This window comes from Callorhinchus milii, unplaced genomic scaffold, assembly GCF_018977255.1.
Source record: "Callorhinchus milii isolate IMCB2004 unplaced genomic scaffold, IMCB_Cmil_1.0 Scaffold1, whole genome shotgun sequence".
NCBI lineage: Eukaryota > Metazoa > Chordata > Chondrichthyes > Chimaeriformes > Callorhinchidae > Callorhinchus > Callorhinchus milii.
This window is the reverse complement of record NW_024704742.1, coordinates 117,228,906-117,245,490: the sequence shown is the minus strand read 5'-3', so window position 1 is coordinate 117,245,490 and position 16,585 is coordinate 117,228,906. Positions and strand designations below refer to the sequence as shown.

The 16,585-nt window shown below is 43.6% G+C and overlaps 1 protein-coding gene across 1 annotated transcript in view; it reads right to left on the bottom strand.

Annotated features, from left to right (window-relative positions):
- Positions 1 to 16,585, bottom strand: part of iqgap2 (IQ motif containing GTPase activating protein 2) — a 191,218-nt gene that overhangs the window by 165,924 nt on the left and 8,709 nt on the right. The window contains exon 2 of the mRNA XM_042334747.1: positions 9,579 to 9,678. Coding sequence (XP_042190681.1) covers positions 9,579 to 9,678 — 100 coding nt within the window. The remainder of the gene's footprint in view (positions 1 to 9,578; positions 9,679 to 16,585) is intronic.

Sequence of the window (16,585 nt, the reverse complement as noted above, 5' to 3'; positions counted from 1 at the left end):
TTAACAATAACTGCACTCAACATCCAAAGTTTGCTTTGGTGTGCTCATGCTCTTAATAATAATAATAATCCTTGCATTTGATATAGCGCTTTTCACGTCGGGACGACGTCCCAAAGCGCTTCACAGAACACACTGTAAAGTGAATTGACTGTATATTTTGTAGGTAAAATATATATATAAAAGATGAATGGAACTTGTAGGATCTGCTTGATCTCTGTGCACTGATTTAACTTTTACTGCTGTAAGAATGAACAGACCACACAACTCTTTTCACATATTTTATAAGTCTCAAAATATTTGTGGTTTTAACTGGAGTCTCATTTTTCATTTCAAACACCACTTTGGTTGTCACTTACAAACTAACATAACACATCTGAAGAGAAATGAGAACTAACCTTAAAGAAATACATGAAATAATTACAAGCTCATGCTTACACCCACATGTATGCAGATGACACCCAACTTTATCTCTCTGCCTCCACCCTCAACTCCAGGACTACTGGGATCCTGACCGGCTGCCTGTCTGACATCAAGTCCTGGATGAGGGACAACTTTCTCCAGCTGAACATCAGCAAGACCGAGTCCCTCACTATTGGCTCGCGCTAGCGCCTCCGCACCTTGGACATTGGGGGCATCAGCCTTCACAGTTGCACACTCAACCTCACTAAGCCAGTCAGGAACCTGGATGTCTTATTTGACCCTGAACTGTCCTTTCTCCCCCACATCCGCACCATGACTCGCACTGCCTACCACCACCTCCACAACATTGCCAGTCTCCAGACTCCACCACTGCCTCACCCCTCAGGCTGCCGAAACCCTTACCGACGCATTCGTCACCTCAAGGCTTGATTATGGAAATTCCCTCCTCATCGGCCTTCCCAACTCTTCCCTTCACAAGCTGCAGATCAGTCAAAACTATGCAGCTCGTGTACTCTCGCGCACCAGGCTCCGCGACCCCATCACTCCCACCCTCGCCCGACTCCACTGGCTCCCCATCCCTCAGAGGATCGAATTCAAGATCCTCGTCCTCACTTTCAATGGCCTTGCCCCCTCCTACCTCTCTGACTTGCTGACTCCCTACCAACCTGCCCACTCCCTCTGTTCAGCGGGCTCCTGCCTGTTCCATGTCTCCTGTCCAACCCGCTCTATCATCGGTGACCGGGCTTTCAGCCTCCCTGCCCCTACACTCTGGAACTCCAGCCCACAGTCCCTTCACCTCGCTTCCTCCCTTGCCTCCTTCAAGGCCGGTCTAAAGACCCTCCTCTTCGATTGTGCCTTCGGTCACCCTCCCATCTCTCTGCCTTCCCTCCCCCTACCCCACCCCTCCCCCATGCTTGGGTCCTGAACCCTGACTGTCCAGTGCTTTGGGTCTTCCTCCCGACGTGAAAGGCGCTCTATAAATGTAATTTTGTTGTTGTTGTACACACACTTTAAGAGGAACTGAGATAAAGAGCTAAGGCCCATAGTGCAGACACCTACAGGTTAAAAAGAATCAGAGAACACATGATAAATCAAAGTAATGATTAAGTGACACCAATTTTGGATCTTATATGCCTGCAAATTGGAGATTGAAAGTTGGTTGTGTTGGGAAAGAGTGTGTTAAGAGTAGGATTCCATTACTCAACTCAGTGAGAAGCAGGCAGGGAGTGGTAAGATCGGTGCTTTGGGAGCATGACAGGAATGAGACAAAACTTCAGCGACAATTGAATAAATATTGGCAACATAGAGAAAGGCCAAGCATAAAGATATGAAATCCGTGCAAAACGCAAAATACTGCAGATACTGGAAATCTGAAACCAAACAGAAGTCGCTGGGAACACTCAACAGGTCAGGCAGCATCTATGGAGAAAGGGAAGTGAGTCAAAGTTTGGGGTCCATGAGCCTATGTGGACCCGAAATGTTGACTCACTTCCCTTTCTCCATAGATGCTGCCTGACCTGCTGAGTGTTCCCAGCGATTTCTGTTTTTGTTTTTATGAAATCCTTGTATTTGGTATAGCGCCTTATCACACCAAGTTGCTTCATAGAATGTAATAATAATAATCCTTGCATTTGATATAGCGCTTTTCACATCTTCTTCACGTCTCAAAGCGCTTCACAAATATACTGTAAAGTGAATTGACTATATTTGTAGGCGAAACACGGCAGCCAATTGCACACAACGGTGTCCCACAAACAGTCGTGGATTGAAAATGACCAATTTATTATTGCTTTGTTTTAAGGGATTATTATTAAGCGTGTGGAGTAATAATAATAATAATCCTTGCATTTGATATAGCGCTTTTCACGTCAGGAGGACGTCCCAAAGCGCTTCACAGAACATACTGTAAAGTGAATTGACTGTATATTTGTGGGCTAACGCGGCAGCCAATTGCGCACAGCAATGTCCAACAAACAGTCGTAGATTGAAAATGATTAATTTATAATTGTTTTTGGTTTTGGAGGGATTATTATTAGGCATGTGGAGTAAGGAAACTTGCCCAAGGTTTCGCCCTGCCTGGAATTGAACCCAGGTCTCTCACTTGCAAGGCGAGTGCTCTAACCGCTGAGCTACAGGACTCCACAATACTTTGTTTCACACTATTAGTTCACCTGAGGAATTTCAGAACAAAGTGAGGGGTCATACAAACAAAAACAACACTGCAAAATCGGACTGCGTGTATTGTATAAATAAAGCATCAATGAATTAGATTCTATCACACCCTCAATACAATAATTAAGTTGAATCTGCAATATATTTTGAGTCTCAGTGCAACACATGTTTCATGTTACTAGATAATGACACTTAAGAACTTGGAAAGCAAAGTCCTAAGAGGGGTAGAGAGTGATTCTAAAGCTAAAGTTATTCAGAACTTTGTTCTTGATGTAAATGTGTAAAATTGGCTATGAGAAACCAAAGCTCCAGCTCATTGATGATGATCCTGTGATACACAAGGAAAGCCTTAGGCCAACTATTACACCACTGCTCTCACAGAAAGTTAGTGTTTGTCCATTACCAACAACAACAAATTTAATTTACAGTCAGTCCAGTTTTAAGCAACCACTCAGGGGACTGGACCAAAGTGGTTTTTATGTACGGGTGGCAACAAAATATTTTTAAAACTAAATAAGCAAAATAACTTAAAGGATTATTTCACCAATTAACCATTACAGCTCAAATTGTGGACAATACATTAACTTTTCATCAGCTAATGGAATTTGATTGCCTGCTGACTCAATGTCAAAACTGTATCTAGTTTATGAGCTAAAGTAATTTGAAAAAAACTCATTCAACCTACAAAAATAGTGAAAGTCAAATCAAGGACCAATATTTTTAAACAAAAATTTCTTGGAAGCTCTGGTGACTTTACTGAACACGTTAATGACGTGTATGTAAACAAAAAATTCAGATGTGTTTTAAGGATAAACATCTAGAGTTCAACCTCAAATAGAATTCAAATAGTTCAAAGTCAAATTCAAATCTTAGCATTTGGTTCTTTTAATTAGTTTGTGTAAAGCCAAGATTAGATCACAAGAATGCTGAAGAATTGAAACTCATCTGTTCCAAATTATTGCTAAAATCAATGACCCAAAACTAAAACACAGAGGGAACTGAAACCATTAACACAACCTTTTTGGGCGATTCAAAATCAGCCTGGCATGTGACAGACACCATGTGAATCCTCAAGTCAGACCAATAAAACGTAAAGTTTTAATTCATTCACAAAAGAGGAGGCAATGAGTTACACTAGCATTAAAGTACAGGGAAACACAGATACAGCGCAGCTGCTTAAGTACAATATCTTATATCTTGAAGGTCAAGTTATATAAAAAGTACAAAGCTTTAGTCAAAGTCCAGACCATCTGTTTACTGATGACATAACTTAATGCACACTGCTCATGCTCACTATGCACAACACTGACATCACTTCCTTCACAACGCAAGATCAACGCTTCCCAAACATACGAGACATGCACTGAGCTCCGAGACCCTACCCTGTGTGAGGGGCGCTATATAAATGCAAATAGTTGTTTTGTTGATACCAGCAATGTTTCACTAAATTAATCCCATTTACCAGTGGAGATATTACAACCATAAGTCCATTATTTGTATCCATGAACATCCTCCATGTTTTTTCACATGGGAAATTTGCTAGTGAGTCCTGGAACCGGAGTGTACCACCCTGGCCACAGTAGACCCATATTCTCAGCAAAGCTAATATTAACCAAGGCTCGTGTCCCTCCACGTCGTGGCACCCACCTATCTCTCCAAACTCCTCTCTCCTCACAGCAGTACCTGCTGCCTCCACTCTACTGGCTCCGGCTTCCTCCTTGTCCCTCGAATCGTCCGCTCTACCATCAGCAGCCGTGCCTTCAGCCACTACCCTCCGAAGCTATAGAACTCCCTCCCTCAATCCCTTCACCTCGCCCCCTCTTTCCCCATTTTCAGGTTGCACCTGAAGACCTTCCTCTTCGACTGTACCTACGGTCACCTTCCCCTTCCCACTGGCTTGGCCTCAGGCTCTAGCATTGTTAAGCGCTCTGGGACGTCGCCTGGCATGGAGGCACTATACAAATGCAAGTTTTTGTTGTTGCTATTGGGTTCACAATGTAGTTTGCACAACTGAATAAATAAAAGAAAACACGAGTGCTCACTTCAGATTTCGCACTTCAGATGCAAGATTATCAAAGCAGACAATGTTCTCAAATTTGACGGTATTTCTTAATGGAATTCCTTCATAGGGAGTCAGAGTCAATGGACACTCTGACCAAGATACAGAGGTATGTAATGTCAGTGCTCAATCAACTTCTGGATTAGAGTTCCCACCCCATTGGAATGGAATTTTAACAGGTTTCCTTATCAAGAAATCCTGTTTAAGAAGTTAAGCCTAAAAACGTGACTATTATCACTAGAATCAATGTAATATTTTAAGGAAAGGTGTTTTAGGGCAAACTAAATATTTACTCGATAGCAAAGGCCCTCGCATCATTAAACATTCTATCCCTCTGGCCTTCCACCGGCGGAGACCCTGAAGCAGCTGTCCAGTTGCTCCATGATTGCCTCTCCTTCACCTTCAACTCCCTCGTCCCCCTGAAATCCAGGACCATTTCCAAACCCACCCGATCCCCCTGGTACAACAACCATCTCCGTCGCCTAAAAACCCAAACCCAGCTGCTCGAGCGCAGATGGCAGAAAACTGGTCTGACAGTCCACCCCCAACTGTGGATCGAGCATCTCCACAGCTACTGCCATTCCTTGACAAGCGCAAAAACGGCGTTCTACTCCAACATCATCTTCAAGGCTAAATAGAACCCTAAAATCCTTTTTTCCACCACCCACTACCTCCTCCGTGCCCCCACTCAGGCCTCCTCAATCTTCATATCAAATGTCAAGTGCGAGAAGGTCATGGACTTCTTTTCATCTAAAATTCACAACATCTGCCAGGCAGCCTCATCCACCTGCCTCTTGTCACCCACCACCATGCCCTCTCTGTCTCTCTCACCCTCCCCATCATCTGCTCCTACCACCACCCCCATCCTATATTCCTTCCTCCCCAACTCTCCCTCCTCCCTCTCACCCACCATCACCTCCATGAAACCCATCACCTACTGCCTCGACCCCCTCCCCACCAATTTGCTGGTCACCCAGCTCCCCTTCCTCTGTCCACTACTGGCTGACGTCATCAACCAGTCTCTCTCCTCCGGATCAGTTCCTGCCCCCCTCAAAACTGCTGTCATCACCCCCTCCTCAAAAAACCTTCCCTAGATCCCTTAAACCTCAGCCACTACCATCCCATTTCAAACCTGCCCTTCCTCGCATAAGTCCTAGAACGCGTTGTTGCCAATCAATTTTGTGCACACCTCTCCCCCCACTCCCTCTTCAAACCCCTCCAATCCGGTTTCTGCCCTGCCCACAGTACAGAGATCATTCAAAACTCTGCCATCTGCATTCTTAACCACACCAGACTCCGCTCCCCGATCACCCCAGTCCTTGCCAGACTGCACTGGCTGCCTGTTCCCAGAGAGGATCGACTTCAAGATCCTCACCCTTCTATTCAAATCCTTCCACTCCTCTGCAGCCCCCCTACCTCTCTGACCTCCTCTCTCCTCAAAACAGTACCCATTGCCTTTGTTCCTCCGGGTCTGGCCTCCTTCTCATCCCCCGAGTCCTCCGCTCCACCCTCGGCAGCCGTGCCTTCAGCCACTATGCCCCGAGGCTCTGGAATTCCCTTTCTCACTCCCTTCGCCTCGCTCCCTCTCTTCCTACTTTCAGGTCTCGGCTGAAGACCTTTTTTTTCAACTGCGCCTTTGGTCACCTTCCTCCCCATCCCCCTGGCCTCAGCCCCAAGATCCGTTACTGTGAAGCGCTCTGAGACGCCGTCCGGCGTGGAGGGCGCTATATAAATCCAAGTTGTTGATGTTGTTGTAGATTAATTGCTGTTATAGTTCACACCAATGCTGTAACATGGAATGTATTTAGCAGAAGTATGAATGCAGTTTCTTCTAGCTCATGCAACGTGGGCTGGTGGCAAGAAAAGGGAACTTTTACTTGATGAGTTTCACACGTGTTACTTTTAAAATGCATTCTGCTCTTATAATGAGTTGCAGAACTAACACTGTTACCGAAGGTCAAAAACTAAATGTTTCTTTGAAATCTCACATAGCATTTAAAAATGGCAGATTTTGTCTTAAAACAGAGGACTAAATCTCTTAAGCGCAAGGTTACAAACAGTGCATATGACAGAGAAGCGTACTTCACCTATATTTTATAGCTCAGTCACTGAGCATCAGCATCCAGGGATGCACACTCCACCTCACCAAGCCAACCAGGAACCTAATTGTCTTGTTCAACCCTCAACTGTCCTTTCTGCCCCACATCCATGCCATGACCCACTCTGCCTTCTCTCACCTCTGCAACATTGCCCGACTTTGCCACTGCCTGGCCCCTCAGGTTGCTGAAACCCTCATACATGCCTTCATTACAACCAGGCTGGTTTATGCCAACTCCCTGCTTGTCAGCCTTCTCAACTCTTCCCTCCACAAGCTGCAGATCATCCAGAACTCTGCAGCTCGGGGCCCCCCCCGCACCAGGCTCTGTGACCCCATCACCCCCACCCTCGCCCGGCTCCACTGACTCCCCATCCCTCAGAGAATCGAGTTTAGAATCGAGTTTAAAATTCTCGTCCTCACCTTCAAGGCCCTCCATGGCCTTGCCCCTCCTACCTGCTAATCCCTTATCAACCTGTCCGCTCCCTCCACTTAGCAGGCTTCAGCCTGCTCCATGTCCCCCGCCTGGCCCGCCCCACCATCGGCGGTCAGGCCTTCAGCCTCTCTGCCCCCACCCTCTGGAATTCTATCCCTCCCTTGCCTCCTTCAAGGCAAACCTCAAGACCCACCTCTTCGACCATGTCTTCGGCCACCCTCCTCCACTCTCTGCCCTCCACCCTCCCTGATCCCCAAACCCCACCCCACCCCACAACCACGCTCAGGTCCAAATCCCTGACTGTTTGGTCCTCCAACTGAAAGGCGCTTTACAAATGTAATTTTAAAGTATTTGTATACTTTACAGTTTGTTTAGTGAAGCGCTTTAAGATGTCCTCCCAACGTAAAAGGCACTGTATCAAACGATTATTATTGTTAAAGTACATTATCTATGTTTAATCACATTACAGTTTATTTTGGTATGTGAGCTCTTACTTTTAGTCCGTTGTGGTTGCACATTAAGATGACTGGATTTATATCTAAAAATCACTTGTGATTGAGTCCAAGACAACGTTACATAGCGAGATTGTTCAATTCACTTCTGACTTTGCTGCCAGGCTGAATTCCAACCAGATAGAGCTGTGTAACATTCTTAAATTGCATTGTAAATCAGTACATTTTAACACCTGTGGAAGGCTGTCGTCTTAAATTTAAACCATGTTGAAGAAAGTTCTTTAACGCCGCACCCTCAAACTTTAAAACAAAATGGTCTTATAAGCTAAGACTAACCAGAATTTCAGGTCTTGGATACTTCACTGAGAATAATAAAATAATAATAATCCTAGCATTTGATATAGCACCTTATAAAGCGACTTCCTGTCGGGCGGACGTCCCAAGGTGCTGGACAATCAGCGGTCAGAACCCGGGCATGGGGGAGGGGTGGGGTAGGGGTGAAGGAAGGCAGTGGGAGGGCGATTGAAGGTACGATCGAAGAGGAGGGTCTTGAGACAAGCCTAGAAGGAGGGAAGGGAGGAAGTGAGGCGAAGGAACTGTGGGATGGAGTTCCAGAGTGTGGGGGCAGAGAGGCTGAAAGCTCGGCCACTGATAGTAGGGGCAGGAGACATGGAGCAGGCCGGAGCCCGCTGAATGGAGGGAGCGGGCAGGTTAGTAGGGAGTCAGCAGGTCAGAGAGGTAGGAGGGGGCAAAGTCATGGATGGCCTTGAAAATGAGGACGAGGATCTTGAACTCGATCCTCTGGGGGATGGGGAGCCAGTGGAGTCAGGTGAGGGTGGGAGTGATGGGGTCACGGAGCCTGGTGCGTGAGAGTACACGAGCTGCAGTGTTTTGGCTGATCTGCAGCTTGTGAAGGGAAGAGTCGGGAAGGCCGATGAAGAGGGAGTTTCCATAATCGAGCCTTGATGTGGTGAATGCATGGGTCAGGGTTTCGGCAGCCTTCACCGAGTCTTCTCAATGATCAGTCTAAGGACTAATGGACGATTCATTCTGGGGATCTCTTTAGTTTCGCCAACAAAATACACAGTCATTCCACTTTACACTATAGTCTATGAAGTGCTTTGAGATGTCTCAACTACGTGATAAGGCGCAATATCAAATACAAGGATTATTATTATTTATAGATTGAGGGTCCTGATAGGCTCATTTACTAATGGTCCACTAGATTTCAAGAAAAAATTGGGCCAATCTTTGGTATCAAAAACGTTGAGAAAATTGGACTCCTGAACATTGTAAAGCACATGATGGACGAAAGAAAAAATGTGTTTGATCTAGTTATTTGAATCCCGTTGAATAGTAGATCGCTGACAGGGCTCCGGTAATAGAAGAGTGGGCAAAATGTATTTTGGTTTGGAGTTTAGGCTGTGTACCAAATGCAAAAATATAATTGAATAAACTGGGTTTTTACAGTGATGTCATGTCACAGTAACTGATTGAACATAATGTGAACATGATGTGGTCTTCCTCTTTCTTTAAAGGCAGTGCTTCAACCACAAACAAAATCAATAAGCCATCAATCATCTCAAGGGAGAAATCACAACACATGACACCTCAGAAAGATATTATATCCTCACAGCAACCCCAGTCTGTATTGTGCTTGATGCCTCATTTGGATCATCAACTCATGTCTTCATCCATGATTTAAGGAACATTACTCACAAATTTAATGCAAACATCATTTGAGAGATCATAGGCCTAAAATTCTTCACGGGGTGAGCCTTAAGTGCGGAACTTTGGAAAATTCTTTATTGCTACTGTTCTGTAACAATTATTGTCATTTCGATAAGATTGTCAGAAGTCTTTTAACCATTACTATTATTATTATTATTATTACCACTAATCTCAGTGATCTATATGTAGAATCTGAGTTATAACAGTGCTTACTGTTTGGCCTCCTCCAGGTGACATAAATACTCATAGGCGATGTTCTGATGCCTCCTCTCATCCATTTCCTCCGCAGAGAGCCTTTCATCATCCACAATAGCTGTAAGAGAGAAACGCACACCATTAATACTGTCTTCAAAACTGCAATCTTAACCCAGACTCTGTAATCTACATGCCATACAACCCTTGCACTTTGTACCATGCAGCTCTTGCATACCTCCTCTGAGAGTCTATATACAATAAAAAGTTACATTTATACAACAACAACTTGTATTTATATAGTGCCGTGCACCATGGACGGCGACTCGGAGGGCTTATATAGTGCCTTACACATCAGGACTCACTGTACAATTCTTGCATATTTTCACCCGAGAACCACAGAGCAAACACTAAGGTCATTCAAATTAAGAACAATAACTTGCATTTATATAGCGCCCTTCACGCACTGGAGCATCTCGGAGCACTTAACAGGGGCAGAACTTGACTCTGAGCCTGGGAGAGACGGGAGGTGACCATAGGCATGATTGAAAAGGAAGGTCTTCCAATGCAATTTGAAGGCAGTTAAGGAGAGCACAAGACGGCGGCAGGTGAGACAGAGAAAGAGACAGAGTGGCAAATTAACACTGTTTTTTTAATGCTTATTTTGCTAATAAGAAAATGACTCAGATAAATAGTTATTCATTGGACTTCTGCCAAGAGAACCATGTACTGTATCAGGAAATAAATATTATGCACTAATTCAACGCAAAGTTCCACAAATTCCTGTGAAATAAGTGACCAAATCCCTGGAGGAATGATGGCCAGACAATGTGATGAAATCTTTGACGTCCATCTGAAAACAGGCAGATTGGTTTAACATCTCATCCAAAGGATGGCACCTCCAACAATACTAGCCTTCCACCAATACTGAACTAGAGGGTCAACTTAACTGTGAGGTCAAGTCCTGATGAATGATTTTAAGCTACAATCTTCTGAACGATAGGTGACAGTGTTGATTGAAACAAGCTGATACAAGACAATGTGGATCCGTGTATCAAACCTCTGAATATAGAGAGAATGGAGATACACATGACCCATTTGACTACTTTGTGTGTATCTCCATTCTCTCTGCACTCAGTGACATCACATAAACTTTATTTTGACATAAAAGAACATTTGTTGAATCACAGGCAAACACAAATAGGTGAGGCTGGTTGCTTCATACAGCACAAAAGGGAAGGAACAAATGAATGAAAGATAAAATCTGTTCCAAGTTTATATTTCATCAGAATTGCTCTTGAGTGAAGCCCATCCCTGAGGTGGGACTTATTTACATTGGCACCAATGTGGAATTCATAAATCAACCTGAACCCATTTCTTTGGAAAATTAGCTAAAACCTCCAATGCTGTGTAACTATGGAAAAAAAACTGTGACACAAAAAAACAGGAACAGAAAGTTTTTTTTATTTTTATTAGTTATTAGGATTCATAATAATCCTTACATTTGATATATTGCCGTTCATGTTGGGAGGATGTCTCAAAATACTTCACAGGATATACTGTAAATTGCAGTCTGTGCATTTTGTAGGTGAACATAGTGGCTAATTTACCCTCAGCATTGTTCCACAAACAGCCATGAAATGGATCGCCAATTTTATTAGGTTCATTGTGGGTCAGGACATTGGGAGAAACTCCCTTCTCCTTTCACATAGTGCGATAGGATCTTTAACATCCACCAGACCCCCTGCATCTAAACTAGACAAGTGTTCCGAGATGCTACCCGAGTGAACAGCATCATATAATTTGCCATTAAGTGCGAGTTCATAATCTCAATGTGGGTCTTGAACCCTCGACCTTCTAATTGAAGAGTTAGTGACTGAGTCTGGCTGACACCATTTTCAAAAATAAGCCAATTTCTGCACCCCTCCCCCCCCACCCAGAAAAGCTGTACATTGGTAGCATATTTTCACCCATTTCTGAATCTATTTCCCATTACATAAGCTTTATAAGGAATTACAGTTCATTGTAGTGACAGTTTTTGTAGGCAAATACATTCAAAATCTTCTTTTTCTGCTCCTGAAAGCTTTAACTCACGATGGGACACTTAAGCCCTGGCTGACTTCTGGTGTCTCCCCAAAGTGTCCATTCTTTGTGCCTTCAGCGTGCCTTCAGCTCCCCTCTTGTCTCTCTACCCCCTCCTCGCTCCCTCACTTCCCTCCCCTCACCCTGACCATTACCCCCTGCTCGGGTCCTGACCCAACTATCCAATGCCTTGGGACGTCCTCCCGACGTGAAAGGCACTCTATAAATGCAATTGTGTTGTTGTTGTTCGAGTCTAGATAGTATCAGCAGATTTGCAAACTGGTGGTGGAGCCATCACATCTGGGCCTGTTCTAGTACAGCAGACACACTCTCCAGGAAACCAAAGCGAGGAAAAAATGGGGAGTTCTGAGTGAGAAGCAGACCAACCAGTGCTAGAGAGCAGTAACTTAAGAACATGAGCAGAGATCTGGTCAGACTGCTACCTTTCTGTAGTGCTGGTAAAGCTCAATTGACAGCATTTACTTGGGCTCTGGGAGTCTTAAGATGTGGAGTGGATTAAGGATGACGATGAACATTATTCCTAGGACGTGGAAGTTATCAAGGTAACATATTATTAGATGGCTGGGTAGTAAGGTTGAGATTTTCTGGTCTGTCTGGCTGCAACTTCTTTTGGCCCCTTCACTACTGCGGGCAAAAAAGCCAATCTGAAACCATATCTATTGCATTTCAGAAATCGTCAATAGGACATTTAAATCTGCTTTTTGCTTGAGCCTTTTGTCATGACATGTTGGAACAAATTGTTCTGCTCAATCAGCTCCCATTTACTGCTTTAAAAGGAGTATTCATTGAAACTCGCATTATAATCTGGCCCTTATAAGATTATATTCATTAAGTATGGAATGACATCTCAAGACCTGATCTAGCATTGTCAATAAGTAGCCTTCATTGAATCTGAGTTGATCCAAATCTTCCAGATCCCAGGAAGAATAATATTCCTTCTTATATTTCTCTCTTTAACCTCCCCCACTCCTCAGTCACAACTAATAAAGGGCTCAACAACTAGAATATCATTTTATTGTTGGCAATTAGGAGTAAATGAGGAATTCAGGCAGAGAATTCCAAACATTCTGATTTAGTTGCTTCAGATTAGTTGAAGTAAATATAAACAGATAAACGTGTTTCTGAGTAAGCCAAACACTTAAACTAAAAGGCAGATGGAGCTTTGAGTAGTAATAGCCTTTCTCGGTTCTCAGTTAGGCGTCCTGCTCTCCTATGTCGAACTGATTCTAACTGTAATACTCTCCTGTGTGTTGTTGTTGAAGGAAATCAAATCTGCCCAAAGAGGTGGCATTGGAATCAGGCCAATTTAGAGACATCTAGAAGGACTACTTGAAACAAACCATTGCTCATGTGGAGATCTGGAGGAGAAGCATCAACCTCCGCTGGATGCTGCTTGCAGTCAAATAGCCTGCCAATACCAGCTGGCTATGGACTTTGGCTAGTGACTTGTATCCTGCCCAAATGTCAGTCAAACAAGTGTCAGGGGCCGGATAAATCTCAGGGGCCGGATAAATTGCATCCGAGGATCCTTAAGGAGTTATGGGAGGAAGTCGCAGAAATGCTGGCACAAATCTTTCAAAAATCACTGAATAGTGAAGAGGTGCCGGGAGACTGGAGAAAGGCAGATATTACTCCTATTTTTAAGACAGGTAACAAAAGTGACCCAGGAAACTAGACCAGAATGTTTGACATCCATTGTGGGTAAACTTATGGAGACTCTTAAGGATAAAATCATGGAGATTCTGGACAGAAATCAAATCATAAATGACAGCCAATTTGGGTTCATGAAGGGAAGGTCCTGCAAATCTAATTTACTGCTTTTCTTTGATGGTGTGACAAGGAAGCTTGGTAAGACTAAGGCTGTGGATGTTGTATATCTGGATTTCAGTAAAGCCTTTCATACAGTTCCTCGAGAGGTTGGTACAGAAAGTAAAAAATGCGGGAATCAGTGGAGGTATAATACAATGGATACATAACTGGTTGACTAGAAGAACCCAGAGGGTAGTGGTACAGGGAATGTCATCAGACTGGAAAAGTGTTACCAGTGAAGTGTTACCATGGAGTTCCATAAGCGTCTGTTTTGGGATCGCGTTTGTTTAATATTTTTATAAATGATCTGGAACTAGGAGTCCCAAGCACAGTGGCTACGTTTGCAGATGACACCAAGCTAATGAAGGTAGAAGATTGAACAGCTCAAAAGATAGGTTACAGGAGGATTTGAACATACTTGGGAATTGGGCAGATCGGTGGCAGATGAAATTTAATGTGGAGAAATGTAAAGTACTCCACATGGGGATAAAAAGTCCTGGAAGGGACTATTATTTGAATGGAAGGAAAATAATATGTATGGAAAATGAAAAGGACCTGAGGGTCCTAACTGACAATAAATTGAAGCTCTCCTAACAATGCTCTGTATCAGTGAGTAAAGCAAACCAGATGTTGGGATAGAAAAGATCAATAGCAAGCCGAAATAGTGGGGTATTCCTGCCACTGTATAAATCATTGGTGAGACTGTAGAGAGTACTGTGTACGGTTCTGATCACTGCAGTACAAAAAGGATATTGGAGAAATCGAAAAGATACAGAGGAGGGCAACCAAAATGATTGAGGGAATGGAAGGACTGGATGATGAGGAGCGACTTAGTAAATTGGGCATGTTCACACTGGAAAAGAGAAGATTGAGAAGCAATATGATTGCTGTCTTTAAGACTCTAAAGGGGCTCAACAATATAGATCATGACAGGCTGTTTCAACTTGTCCAGAATAGTAAAACCAGAGGGTACGGCCTGCGATTGAAGGGGAGTAAATTCAGAACGAATCTACTCAAATGCTATTTCAGCGAGCGAACAGCAAACCTGTGGAACAGGCTCCCGAGGGAGACGGTTGAAGCAGGAAATGTTGATTCTTTCAAACACAGATTAGATAGTTTTCTTTTAGGAAATAACATTATGGGACACGGTATATAGTTTGAGACATATGTGCATGCGACCGCCAGGAAGGTGGAAGGCAAACTAGATGGATGTTGGTGTAGTGATCTGCACAGACACATAAACCCAAGTTTTAGGAACACAGATGAGATTTCAGGAATACTTTAGTTGAGAATTAGGCTGCACTTTTGAGAATGCCAGTGGACTATTCCCAATCTGTGATAATATTTGGCTATTAGTAGGGTCTATTAGTGTTGTGCAAATTCACAGCCAAGGAATTGCCAATCAGGAGATGGAACCAACCTGACAGGACATGAGATACTGTACTCAGATGGTGCAATGGAGAACAGAAGCACAGTGGAAGAAAATGCACAATGGCCGAATCAAACATGTTCAAAGAATGGGTCTTTTAATCTAACTGACTTGCTTCTTATGAAACTGAATCAAGGCAGCATATTTATAGAGGTAATTTAATGTTGTGCAGCAGAGATGAATGCTGTGCTACCCCTGACAAATGGAGCCAGCTGCATAGAGGAATATAAATAATTGTGACCTGTCATTTCATTCGGCAGATCCAGAAGCCTTGGATTTTGGCTGCATGATACACTTCAGTAGCATAACAGGACTCATCTTTAACTCCCTCCTCATCTTATCCCATTTGGTATTCTCTAGAAATGGTAGGGTTGTAGTCTTCCATTGCCCCCTCCCAGATCTCAGTCACCTCCCCAAGAAACTGACCATTGACTTCTGCCCACTGCTGCTTTCCAGTATGCTCGGATCTGTACAAGGGATTTTGACTCTATGCCTCCCAGAGCTGGTCTGGTTAAAGTTGCAGAATCACAGTGTGGGCATTCATGGACACGCACTCAGTTCTCCAGCTGTGAATCCTGAAATTCTCTGGCCTTTATCTCAAGACAATTTATACTAAAATTTAAGATGGTGCTAAATTGTGAAAAGTTATTTTATTTTTAAAAAAAGGAACTGCAATATACTGGTTTCAGAATGACTGCTGAATTCAAGACTTTTCCAAAACTCACACAATTTTAAATAACAACAGCAAATTGTGTTTGCAAAGTGGAGGATGACAATAAGGGTTTGTACCCGAGCTGCAAGTTGGGATCAGAGAGATGTGGAGGGCAGCATGCTGGAGGAGGGAAGATGGTCGAAGGCACGGTCGAAAAGGAAGATCTCGAGATGAGCTTAAAGGAAATAAGGGAAGGGGTGAGCGGAGGGGCTCAGGGAGGAAGTTCCAAAGGGTGTGAGCACAAAAAGGCTGAAGATCCGACTGGCAATAGTGATGAAGTGTTCAGACAATGATCTTAAGGATAAAACTGAGAAATTCTAGGACTCGAGTACAATGAGTTACAACGTACGATATTCATGTATCCGATTTGTTGTATTAATTGCAACTTCCCATTTGCAAATTCCAGTGGGTGAGCCAAATTGGGAAAGGCTGGGGAGCAGTTTCTGGCTGGAATTTTGTTTGCTGGCATCTTCTCAAACGTTGCCAAATTGGGATTCGTAACTAACGGGCTGTGAATTCCGCAAATCAATTAAATCTTCATTGACACTGAATGGCTCAGCAAGCTTATCCATTAACTCAGTGTCAGCAGATTGTGTCCAGCAGAGCATACATTACATCTTCTGGACAACCCTGAAAGGATCTGAAAGATAATGTTGACCAATATGTGTAACATTGTTCCATTCTTTTCAGAAGTACAGTTGGGAGACACCAATTGCCAGTGGACTCTTTCCATGGGTCTCATAGAGATGATGTTTTGCCACTTTGCCAGAAACCATGCAAAGAGTTGATGCAATATTCCTCCACCCCAATTTTACCGTGTGAAACTCCTTCAAAATTATTATATTCCCTCGCAATCTCTCTTCAAGTTAAAACAATTTTTAGTTAGCCTTGATCGACAGTCGTGGCATTTGCTGATCCTAAAAAATGTTAGATCAAAAATGGTTATCTCAACGTAAAAACTGAACAAATGGATCT